Raw genomic sequence first — 12,905 nt, forward strand, 5'->3', positions numbered from 1 at the left:
TTGGTTGGGGTAAGTTCAGGGAGTCTTATTTTTTATTTTGGATTGGAGAGTATTTATTTTATTAGTTAGTGCTTGTTGTATCTCTGAACACCAGTTCTTATCTTTGATGTAGATATCAGGTGAGGAGATGGGGGACTGTAGTTCTTTTAGGATTGCGAATAATTCTTTCATACTAGAGTTGGAGTTGGCTATACGTTCATTGTAGAAATTCTTTTGCCTGGCAGATTTCTTTTTTGTAATGTGATGCAGTGGACGCTAGTTTTTTTTGTTCTCATAGGAAGGGCAGAGCCGCCAGTCAGTTTCACATTTTCTTTTTAGCAGTCGCAAGTCCTTTAATTGTGGAGTAAACCACTTGCTAAGGTGTAGTTTGGCCTTACTAGCTCTCAGTTTGAGAGGGGCGACTTTGTCCAAGGTTATATTCAAAGTGCTTGGGTCAAGGCTGTCTGGCAGAGAATTTAGGGTGGGTAGAATATTAGGGATCACACTATGCACTGTTCAATTCTTTTTTTATCTGGTTAGACAAGGTGGTGCTGCTTGGGGAGCTATGAGTCTGTTTGGTAGTGGAAAGTGTCATGGACACGAGGAAATGGTCAGTCCAGGATAGGGGAGAGATAGAGGTAATAGTAGCTATACAGTTGTGGCCGGCTACCCAGTCCACGGTTCTACCCTTGATATGGGTGGGAGCGTTCACCTTTTGTGTTAATCCTAATACATTGAGGGAGTTTACTATTTGCAAGGCCTGTTTGTCCGAAGGATCATTCAAGCCTAAGTTAAAGTCACCTAACAACAGTACTTGGGAGGTGGGTTTGAGGTTGCTAGCAGTTAAGTTATGCAGGTCCTCTTCAAATGTGCCAATAGGCCCAGGGGGTCTGTAAATTACATGTATAGTGAGTGATTGGGAGTTCTTTAGTGGTAACTTGATAGAGAGGGATTCGCATTATTGCAGGTCATGTGAGGCAACTATTCTCATAGATTAACTCTCTCTGGATATGATAGCTATTCCACCACCTCGGGATCCATCTCTATCGTGTCTGAAAATGGTGTATCCTTCTGGGACAGCTAACGTGAGTGCAGGTATTGCCGCATTGTGTAACCATGATTCGGTTATGGCTAGGAAGTCTAGGCTGTCTTCTGTGATTAGGTCGGCTATGTCGATAGCATGAGCCACCAGGGACCTTGCATTAAGGAGAGCTCCTTTGAGGGATTGTCTTCTGTGATTGCGGTTGGGCAAGGCTATTGGGGACCGATGCCTTGGAGATGTGTGGGAGTCAGAGTATCGGATGCACGACAGGTGGGTAGGGTGGTGGGCCATTTAAGACTAGTAGATGTCGTATTGTGGTAGCAATTCGTTTTCTTATTGGAAGGTGGTAGAGATCTGGTAAGAGGCTCGTAAATTTTGGGTCGTCTGGAGCGTAATTTAAGATTACTAATGGACGTACTACAAGGGATCGTCGCATATCCTCCTGAAGACTGGTGGTTAGAATGGGCAAGGCTGCTGGGCTTAGGTGCCATGCTAGGGGAGTGAGGCGGGAGGGATTTCTTCTCAGCTAGGAGGGTACCGTTAAGGTGGACTACTAAGCTGATGAACAGTTGGAGAGATAAATAGCATAAGGATATAAAGGGTACAGTGGGCTGGCAGATTAGTAGTAAGAAGTGGGTCGCAATAGGCAGATTCAACTTTTAGCTAAGTGTGCCTGAAACACAGTATGCAATGTACGCAGAATACTCTGAGGCAAATCACAATAGGCATAGGCAATAGGCAGATTCGATTTTTAGTTGAGTGTACCTTAGACACAGTCTGCAAGGTACACAGAATGCTTTAAAACAAACCAGATAGTGGCAGGGCAGCATCAACACAGGCTCAAAAAGTTGGGCAGAGGCAATACAATGGCAGGCTAGGGTGGGATAACTATGGCCAGCAGTGATTGTAGATAATGGGCAAGGGCGGCGTAGTAGGCGGGCATGAGCGACGCGGGTTTGTAGTGTCGATCAGAAAATGTACTTTTGGCGACGTCCCAGGTAATGGACAGGTGCAGAGCTAAATGCAGGTGTCATCTAAGTGCAGGGTGACAATGACATTTAGTGGAATGCACAGTTTCCCATAGACAGTACCTTTGACGTGGCGGCATCCGAGACATGTGATCCTCTGTTTGGAGAGGCAGCGTTCCTTGCAGGCGGCATGGACCGGCATGGACAGGTCCAAGCCTTAGAAGAAATGGCCTTTGAAACAAATGGGCGGCTCATGCCTTCCGGCGCCTGCATGGGGCGTGGACTGCTGCTACAAGGCGTCCATTTTGGAGTGGAATAACATGTGCATGTCGATATGGGCACGGTGAAGCTAGGCACATTAAAAGCGGAATTTCAGCTTGCCTGTGATATGTGGCAAAGACGTGCAGGCGGATCGCGTTGGTGCGCATTCTGCAGCACTTTCCTGGAGAACTTCGGCGGCGGGGCACGATGCTGGCCGTGTCCAGGCCTTCCTATAAAGAGGGAAGCTTCAGCTTCACCTCCTTAAGAAGTGCACTGCTCCGGCAGGGTCGATGGGAGCTCCTGCTACTTAGCTGCTCAACGAGCGTGTATATGATAATACTGTTGAATTAGCCAAGTTTTTGTTTGAAATATTTGGCTCGTTTAAGCCACAGATAGAATGCAGGGGACGCAAGTTGCCACAATTGGGAACTTACTCTTGCTCAGTGTCATAGTACAGTCCATGTGCCAGGACTGTTTATTCTCTTCTGCACCTGAACATACTTTGGGAATTTTAGAGCTTGAGCCGACGAGTATGAATGAGATGTGGATACCTTAGTGGAATTATCCCAAAGTAATGAGTCTCAGGATCAATGAGAACTAAACATGCCCAGATTTGAGAAAGGCGCATAGCTGAAACCATCTAATCTAAAAGGCACACACAATAGACGATTAAAGAGTGGTAATGGAAAACTGCTTTGGCGCTTGTCTTTGAGTATATATATGAAGGTACTATTTTAAAAGGCACAACACCACCAAGCAATTCTCTGAAGCAGGCATATTTGTTGACGAACTAACCATACCGCCTATAACACATCAACCTCATCTCTCTTCCACCGAGATTCATTTCTATACTCTTCCTTATCTCATCAACTGAACATTGCACTCTGGAATGCTCAGTCTGTATGCCACAAAACTTCCTTCATCCCCGACTACTTTCACTCCAGCTCTCCTCCCCTAGAGCTTGCTATCACTGAATCCTGGATTTCTCCATCAGGCAGAGCCACTCTGGCGGCCCCTGCACTACTCCAAACTATCCTTTGTTCACTCTCCTTGACTGACCAGCGGAGGCGTTGGACACCTACTCTCTTTCTGCCTCAATGCCTCACAAATACCCAATGCCACGTCCTTCCTACCTCTTGAATTCACCATCTCTAGTATTACTCTGCCTTACTTGGTTCACATCTCCATCTATAGCCCTCCTGGTCCCACTGCACCATTCTTTGATGAACTTTGACAAATTCTTGATTCTCTTTCCACTAAACAGGATCTCATGCTCTTAGATGACTTCAACCTTCCCTCTTCTTAGTGACCACGCTCTCCACTCTATCCATAACCTACCTACTCACACAGGGGGTAACTCCTTGGATCTCATTCATCTCCTCTCTATCAGCCACTAATACCGTCACGCCATTCATAACTCATGACAATTGTTTCCACCATCTCCTTTCCACCCACTGACCTTTCCTCATCACTTGCTTCACCTTTAACTGAAAGGACATTTCAACATTCTGCCATTTCCCCTTTGACAACCCGCACTTCTCACGCTCCTCCTTCACACCCGATGCCTCTTCCACCAACACTGCCATCTCCAGCTTCCAATCCCTACTATGTGACTCAATCTCCTCTCACTTCCCACTGCTTACCTTCACCTCCAAGTCTCCGCATCCTCAACCATTGGCCACCCCATTCACACACTCTCTACACACAGACATGCATCGGTTGCTGTGCAAATGGAGGCGTACCCACTCGCACGAGGACCTATAAATCTACCTCTATACCCTGAAAACTAAGTCCACTCTTGATAGAACAAAAAGGTAATTCTAACTAACCCTCACTGACTCGTATTCCCAACTATCCTTGCAGTCTACAGGGCACCCTAAACTCACTCCTCCCAAGTCTATGGCTATTAACTCCACTCTCACAGCTGACCTAACTGAATACTTCACTGCACACATTTCCAAAATTAGACTCTCTCCTGACCTTCCTCACATTCCCACTTTCTACATTGTACACTCAGCCTTCTCTACCATCATCCTCCATCTCCCACCTTGGTCACACAAATACTGACCAAGTGCTATCTGTACTGTTGAAGGCAAACCTCTCGTGTCCCATCAGACCTTCTTGCTCCTGGGCTAGTCAAGCCTATTGCCCCTTTAGTGGCCTCTTACCTCAATTAACTCTTCAACCAGTCCTTCGACTCCACTAACTTTCCCCATTTTTGTCATCCCGCTCCTAAAAGAAAAGCAAGGGCTGACCCAAAACTAGTGGCTCACTTTCGTTCTATGTCTCTCCTTCCGCACTACTCTAAATAGTTCTCTAAAGGGTTGTGTTCAACCGTCCTTCGACTGGGTTTTGGAACAGAGACAGCACTATTGACTGTCTGAGATGATCTATTGGACACGGCAGACCAGGGGGACATGTCATTGTTGATGAAGTTAGACCTGTCTGCTGCTTTTGATATGGTAGACCACGGGATCTTGCTAAAACGGTTGAGGGAGGTAGGAGGTGTAACGGAACTAGCTCTTCAATTGTATGAATCTTTTCTTGCCAGAAGAGAACAAAGAGTCCGGCTCGGAGACTTCCTATCAGACTCTGTGTTACTAAAGTGTGGAGTCCCACAGGGATCCTCTTTCCCCTCTGCTTTTTAACTTGTACTTAAACTGCTCATGGACAAACTGAGGAAGCACTGCATACAATTTCATTCATATGCGGATGATACTCGGGTGTTTGCGGGGATACAGAACTCAGGGGACACATTTGAGTTAGTGGAACATTTTGTTTTTACAAGAGGTACAGGCCGAGATGAGCACAAATCTACTTTCACTGAACGCGGGTAAAACAGAGGTGGCCTTATTTGCCTCGAAATGCCATCTGCAACATAGGAAGGAGCTACAGCCACCATGCTTCTTAGGGACACAGCTGAATTTTGCAAAAGAAAATTAAGAACCTGGGCTGTGTATGGGTGGATAATATGGGTTGTGCAGCAGAGGTGGGTGCAAAGGTGCAATCTGCATTCCATTCCCTACGTCTTCTAAGACATATCCTGCCATTTATTCAGAATGAAGATAGAGCAGTGGTAGTGGGTACATTGGTCAATTCAAGATTGGATTATGGCAATGCATTGCTATCAGGTATACCAGCCCATCACTTGCGAAGATTACAAGTGGCCCAAAATTCAGCTGTCAGGCTGGTGTAGAGGGTAAAAACTAAAAAATTAGCCCCCATTTCAAACCCAAGAAGACCCCTACACTGGCTAGCGGTGAAAGAGCTAATTTTAAAATTCTTTGTCTGGTATTTAAATGTGTTAACAAAACAGCGCCAAGATACCTATCAGACAAAATCAAAAGTCATGTGTCAATACGGCATTTGCGCTCAGTTGATACGAACCTGCTCCAAATACCACGCACGAGGTGCGTGAGCAAAGGGGATCGCAGATTCGGGGTCTACGGCCACAGATAATGGAATAAATTACCCCGAGAGATTTGCGAGATGAAACCCCTCCCTACACTCCTCTTAACAGTTGCTGTGTCTTGGGTCCGCGCGTTTACACTATACACCTCTGCTCTTTGGCACTAATCTCCTTTGGTTCTCGTACCAACTCTTCATGGACAACACCCATATTATATTCTCTTTTCCTGAACTCTCCGCTGATCACTATCAAAATTTCAAACTATCTCTCTGCCTTTAAATATTGGATGGCTTTGAATTCTCTGATGATACACTCCCAAAACAGAGGTGCCCTTCTTCGCTGCCAAAAGCTCTCTCTCATCTCTTCCTCCATCTATCCAGTTCCCACCCAACACACACCTAGTCTTTAGCTCGAAACCTCATCTATGACACTTCTCACACCTTCTCTTTCATCTCCAAAACTGCAACAGCAGCTCCCCTCAACCTCCTAAATATTAGGAAAATCAAGGTCTTCCTTCTGTTCAACACTTCCAAGCATCTCTTAACCACTCGTCTTCTCTGAACTGGACTATTGTGTCAGCATCCTCTTTGGTCTCCCCAACTATGCTTTATGTCCTCTCAACAAGATCATGAACTTCACTAACAGGACACTTTGAACTCTCACTTCACACCTAATGCCTTATACAGTCACCAGGCTGGATGACTGCTGATGCAAAACAGGGCCAGATTTAAGTTTCTTGCCCCGATTCACAAATCTATCCACGTTAAGGCCCCATTGTATCTTTCCATCTCTACAAGCCTTCTCGTAATCTCTGCTCTGCCACCTTGACTACACTTGTGGCTCCTCGCCCTCCCTGCGCTTCCTGTCGCTTCCGCTCCTTCTCTCTTCTTGCTCCACTTGCATGGAATTCTCTTCCCCCGGATAGCCGAGAAACAGTCCACACGGATTTGTTCAAAACCAAACTAAACGCCTACCTCCTCGCCTCAGAGTTACTCTCTTAACCTACCGCTCATCTGCCTGCTAGCTAACATTGTTCCCTCGCCTCTAGCCTGACTCTGTCCCTCACTTCCTCTGGCTCCACTCTAGCACTTAACCCATCATGGTCACATCCCAAGCCATACAGCCTACCTGCACTAACAAATGTCCAATGTTGGTTGTTCTTAATCTATGTATGGCCACTTATGTATTGCCCCGGTGACTGTTCCATTTGCTCTCCACCGCAACCCGATTCCAAAAAGTCCCTCAAACTCACCCCATTCTAAAAAGCTCACTGCTTCCCATCAAATCTGATTTCTTATCCATTGTACATTCTTTTGTGATCAAAAGAGCATTGTTCCGCATGTATTTAAATAGCGCAAAGCAAACAGGGAATTTTGTAAAAAAAACAGAATAGGGTCCCCCTGCACCAATGGCCATAATAACCGACTCAAAGTAGCTAAGCAAGACAGGTGCAGCTAAAGTGTTCTACCTACCTCCAAAAATCTAGTCTGGTTCAAAACAGGAAGAGGTTGGTAGATGTCTATGCAGGGATAGCATCAAAAAGAAAATGCAAACTAAGTTGCTTGGCTGGAGTGGCTTCTCTCTCTGCATCAGTTTCTGAGTCAGAGATTATATAAAATGAACATTTTATTCTGGGTTTTAGGATGCCGTTACTGTTCTAAAATATTCGGCCAGGAACATCGAGCTGGCGACTGTCAGTTTCTGAACACAAGGGGGCCGGCTGCATTGAACAAGCATCTTCAAACCTGCAGCAGGAATAGTGCCTTTTCTATTGATGCAAATATCAAACCGGTGATCCATCAAGAACTATGATGTAGGGTATAGCAACCCACCCTTAAGAAAAGTTCTCCTTTTAAAATGGTGCATTAGAAATTATGTCATTACGGCCAATTACCAGCGGAGGCTGCCCTCAAAGTAGGTGAACACCCTGTAAAATGCACTTTCCTTCAAATCCTGAACATGTCCCTGACAACAACTCAGTTCCCTTGGGCTGGTGCACAAAAGAAGCTGCAGGTTTATCATTTCATCACAATGCAAGATTACAAAAGGCAGGCAACAGAATCCTTTCTAACTCTGCATGCAGAGCAACGGCACTTCATTTCCAAACAGCCAGAACTGCTGCCAATAGGCAGGGCACGGATTTAGTCCAACTTTGATTTGATAATTACACACAAGAGTAGCCATGTGCCACATATAGAGAGAATTGTAAAGATTAGCCACCTAGAAGAATTTTGAGAGTACACAATGTAATAACCGCCCCGCTCCTGCTCCCATCCTACACACATCCCTTGTACCATACACACCCATGGGCTAGTCAAACTACATACAAACACAAACCCAACACTACTAACACTCCCATACAACCATCATCCCAGGCACTGAACCATACCCCTACAGACACAATAAGAGTGCGCACAACCTTAAATACCAGCCAAATTACACATAAAACACAATCACATACCCTACATAACCGACATTCACAAACAACCAACCCAGGCATTGGGCCTCACCCTTACGGATATAACAAACCAGTGCACGCAATCAACCCAGCTGCAACCCAACACATAAAACACAGATGCCAGTTCCTCCTGGATCTGGACCCATCGTATCCCTCCACGATCACTAACCAACCCTGTCCTCTATCTTAAAGCGCCACATGAGCATACGTAGACTGCCTGTGGGGGGTAACTGGGCACGGTAGAAATCAACATAATGTAATCAACCACATTAATCCAAATCTGCCCCAAAAACATTGATTGCCTGTAAACTGGCAAATTGAGGGATACAGTGCATGATCCAGTGTGCTTTGTAGAGTAGTGCGGAAAGGCTTCAGCAATATTGCCTGGAAATTGGATTATTTGAAACCATTAGATACATGCAACAGACCCTATTCTTCACCAAAGAAATACCAAGTCAAATATGAACTTCTCCACACTGATCTCCCCCTCAGATACTAGTATGCTACTGTGGTGCATTTTACTTTTAGCCACTTGTGAAGAGTCCCAGTGGGTGGTGGCAGTACCACTCACAAGAGGCGAATGTGAAAGCACCTAGGAGTATAGACTTTAAAGATGTGGCAGGTGCTACCACCAACCATAGCACAGAGGAGAGATGGGGCATAATTGGAGGATGAGCAGGCGACTCACCTTGACCGCCTCACTGTCCTGTAGGCACTAGGGAGTGAATGCTTTGCCTTCGCATGGGATTTTGACCGGGACTTTGAGGTGGAAGGGTGTTTCGGTGACCTTGATTCTGAGCGGGACCTTTTCTTGTGTTTCTTCTTTTTCTTTTCCTTTACTACCACAACCTCTCTGTGGGGTTCTTTTGGTTTTTTAAAAGGTCTTTCGGGTACTTTATATTCTGGGCTATCCTCATAGTCCTCAGTTTTATATTCTGAAATGGGTTCAATTTTGTCTTCATCAAACGAATCACAGTTGTAGTCCTCATCAACGATCTGCAAATCAAAAGAAGATTGTAACAATTAGCCTTTATCACAAAGGTAAAAGGCTTAATTACGCAATGAAAATATCTGCCGCGAAACATCCCATTTCCTCCACATGCGCTTCACACTTTCGTCCCACTCTCCTCATTATAGACTTATGTAAATAGTCATAGATCCATTAAAGTTGGTTCTGCATGCTTTGTAAGTCAGGTGAGATTTCTATGCAAATTATTCAGCATTTAGTGGTAAGATGTTTATCAGGGCTCCGTCATTAATTTAGGTTCGACAAGTATTTAATTCTATAAAAGCGTTTTTGAAGCATTAAACACGATTGAACTTATTCAGAACATCTGTGCAGTTTCATATGCAACATGTTCGGTCAAACACCAATACACTTGTCAGTTTCATTATTTTTTTAAACCAGACACAAAATGCACTATTTCTCTCTTGTCCTGCTTAATATGAAGTAGCACCCAGTGAAATGCTTGAAAGACACAGCTATACCTTTTCTGACTGCCATCATTCGCCCTATGCTCACTTTTCAGATTTCTTTCATCTGCAAGGCTTGGGTAATGCACTTCCAAAATGGTGCCACTTATGCCTGCTTGCCACAACCAATCTATTAGTGCCATGTTGTTCCCATACTCTACTAGTGCTTGTATGCACCACCCATCCATTACTGTTCTGAACACTATTAGCGTAAACGTGCTTCCATCCATTAGTACAGGCTTCCCCCATAGCCACAGACTATACCCACTGCACAATCTGGATACTCTTCAGCCCATCTCCAAATCCCTCACCCTATGCCATAGGGGGCCAAAATGCCACACTCATCTCATGGTGGGTTAATATGTATGTATATACATATATACATACAAAAATGCAGCTCACGTTTGTTATGTGGCATTTTGTTTATGCAGCATGATACTAGGGATGTGGCTGGGGTGGCACTTCAACACTTCAAGAAATGATAAATTACTCACCGTAGTGACTAATGTTCTCCTAGTCCATAGTCCCCTTTCCTCCATACTGTATGGGCATCCCTCGCTAGGGACAGGAGAATCTTTTCCACCATAAAAATCAACTTCCCTTTAAATTTAGATGTGCACGGCCGTGGGAGCATATGCTCCCTTGATTCCGCCCACCGGCGCCACTCCTCAGTCCCCTCTGACGTGTCGACAATATTACCATTGCCCAATGACTAGTTTTATTAGGGGGGAGGATGGTGGGAGGTATGGAGGAAAGGGGACTATGGAGAAGGAGTATGTTAGTCACTACAGGGAGTAACTTATAATTACTCCTATGTACCATCCCCTTACCTCCATACTGAATGGGCGATTACAACTGAATGTAGCCCCAGGGTGGAGCGCTGCCCTTCCTAGGAAAACAAGTTCCTTAACACTGCCTAACCAAATGCTGCGTCCAACCTGCAGCTGGCATCCAAGCAGTAGTGCTTGCAAAAGGCCGACGGCGTAGCCCATGTAGCCGCCTTGCTGATAACCTGCCACGGAATGTGCCTCTGGAAAGCAACCGTCCTGGCCTTAGCTCTGATGGCGTGGGCATGCACATTTGCTGGGAGAGGCTTGTGCTGCCCCTCAGAGGCCTCCTTGATGGCCATAACCATCCACCTTGCTATATAGGCCTTAGAAGCCTGTTAGCCGTCGAATGTGTAAGGGTAGCCCCTAATTACAGGGGTATCCCCAATTATAAGGGTACCCCTAATCACGCTCACACCAGAATACATGCACCCCCCTCTAAGGAAGTAAGGCGAAGAGTCTGTCTTTCAAGGATAACAAATGTAATCTTTGCAGAAATGAGGATGGGGCAAAGAACTCTGCTCCCTGAACGGTCTCTTCTGTCCCACAGCTGTTCCTTTCTCCTGCAAACTGGTGCCAGGCAGGAGCTTTTATACTCTTGACTTGATCACTGGATATGGGCTTTGGCTCCATCCCAAACTGTCCTTCCATACAAGGGATTCTCCAGTCTTCCTTTCTTCATGGTCGGATTTCCGTTTAGGACATGCTACTTTACATATTGCTAGCCTATGCAACAATATACTGTAGCTTCATTTTGCTACTTATGAACTTTCTTATATAAACGCATGTTCCAGTCATTCCCTCCATACTGCACTCATTCTAGTCATATTTTTATCTGGTCTTATAATCTCTTTTAAAGCTAGTTTTCTATAATACTGCACTGAGCATGTTAAAATCTGCTTTTAGCATGCGTGGGCTTTTGACAGACAGCAAACAGCTGGTCAGTGTGCTTATGCTAGCAAGAACACCACGGCAATGCCTTTAGTCCATTTGTAGCGCAGGCCACATTCCTTTTGGCAGTGAGCCTGTTTCTATCGTGCTTTGAGAAAAACTAAATAGGATTTAACATTTACCAATTGTTTCAGCTAATAGTTATTTATTTATTTGCACCTTATATATTAAATACTTGCCTTCTTTTAGTGCCCACCCAGGTCTGTGTGCATGAAAAAAAGCTTTCTTGGTGCTCCTCCACCTGGTCTCTTGTAGTGCCTAGAAACAGTCAAAAGAAGTCTTGCCCAATTCTAAAGCGCTTGGGAATGAAGGAAGGTGCTAGCTCCTTCAACAAATGTGACAAGGAGACCTTCCTTAAGAAAACAAGTTCCTTAATACTGCTTGCTGAATGCTGTGTCTGACCTGGAGCCAGCATTCAAAAAGTAGTGCTTGCAGAAGGCTGAAGGGGTGGCCCACGTGGCCGCCCTGCTGATGACCTGCCACGGAACGCAACTGTCGTGGCCTTGGCTCTAATAGCATGGGCATGCATGGTAGCCGGAAGCAGCTTGTGCTGCCCTTCATGCCTTCTTGATGGCCGAAACCATCCACCTTGCTATGGAGAGCTTAGAAGCCAGATATCCTGGCTTTGATCCCCGAAGGTGAAAAAAGCACCAGATTTGCGGAAGCTATTGGTTCTGTGCAGATAGAATTTTAGAGCACGTATGACGTCTAAACAGTGCATAACCCTCAGAGCATCGTCCTTGGGGTCCCATGAAGAGCGTAAAGAAGGCCGAAGGGGTGGCCCAGGTAGCCGCCCTGCTTATGACTTGCCACAGGACCTGCTGCTGGAAGGCGATGGCCGTAGCCTTGGCTCTGACCGCGTGTGCATGCATTTTGGCTGGCAGCGGTTCCTGCTGCCCTTCATAGGCCTCCTTGATGACCGCAACCATCCACCATGCAAGATATTCACGTGTATATCTTTGTCTGCATACTATGCATGTATATAACGTTGCACACTATTTTCTGTATATAACTTTGTCTGTATATAAGCCGTTATATAAATGTATATTTGCACAAGTGGCACCCAGATGCCCCTGGGTCGGATGGTGCGCGTTACAAATAAACAAATACAAATAGAAGCCTTGGTTGCCTGATAACTGGTGTTCTTGTGATACCCATGTTAGGCGGTGCGTTTCCTGCATTTGAGGCTGCTTCTGCTCTTTGCTGTTGGTATTGTGTGTCTGTGGCCATTGTTGCTCGGTCTTGCTCTCTTTCTCAGCGTCCCTTTCTGTGTCGGGGCATTTTGGTTCACGATGCAGAGGTAACAGGGTAAGTGGTCCTCTGATGTATTGTGCAAGCACAGTATTGATGTTTCTTTTAGGCTTGTGAAGCTTGGATGCGGTCAGGCTCTGTCATTTCTGTCGAAGGGTTGGGATTGTTTCCTATGGGGGTACAGTATGAGGTGCTGGGCGTTTGGTTGAAAGGTGGTTTGGGACTCATTTGAGGTAGGTAGTGATATATCTCAGGTTTTGGCGGGATGTGGGCTCGGTTTCCCTGG

The 12,905-nt window shown here is 45.6% G+C and overlaps 1 protein-coding gene across 3 annotated transcripts in view; it reads right to left on the bottom strand.

Moving 5' to 3' along the window:
* SFSWAP (splicing factor SWAP) overlaps positions 1 to 12,905 on the bottom strand; it is a 964,816-nt gene that overhangs the window by 299,997 nt on the left and 651,914 nt on the right. For all 3 annotated transcript variants that reach the window (XM_069620077.1, XM_069620076.1, XM_069620075.1), the window contains exon 14: positions 8,806 to 9,113. In XM_069620077.1, the coding sequence (XP_069476178.1) occupies positions 8,806 to 9,113 (308 nt within the window). The remainder of the gene's footprint in view (positions 1 to 8,805; positions 9,114 to 12,905) is intronic.

This window comes from Ambystoma mexicanum, chromosome 10 (assembly GCF_040938575.1).
Source record: "Ambystoma mexicanum isolate Mex_15411 chromosome 10, UKY_AmexF1_1, whole genome shotgun sequence".
Lineage (NCBI taxonomy): Eukaryota > Metazoa > Chordata > Amphibia > Caudata > Ambystomatidae > Ambystoma > Ambystoma mexicanum.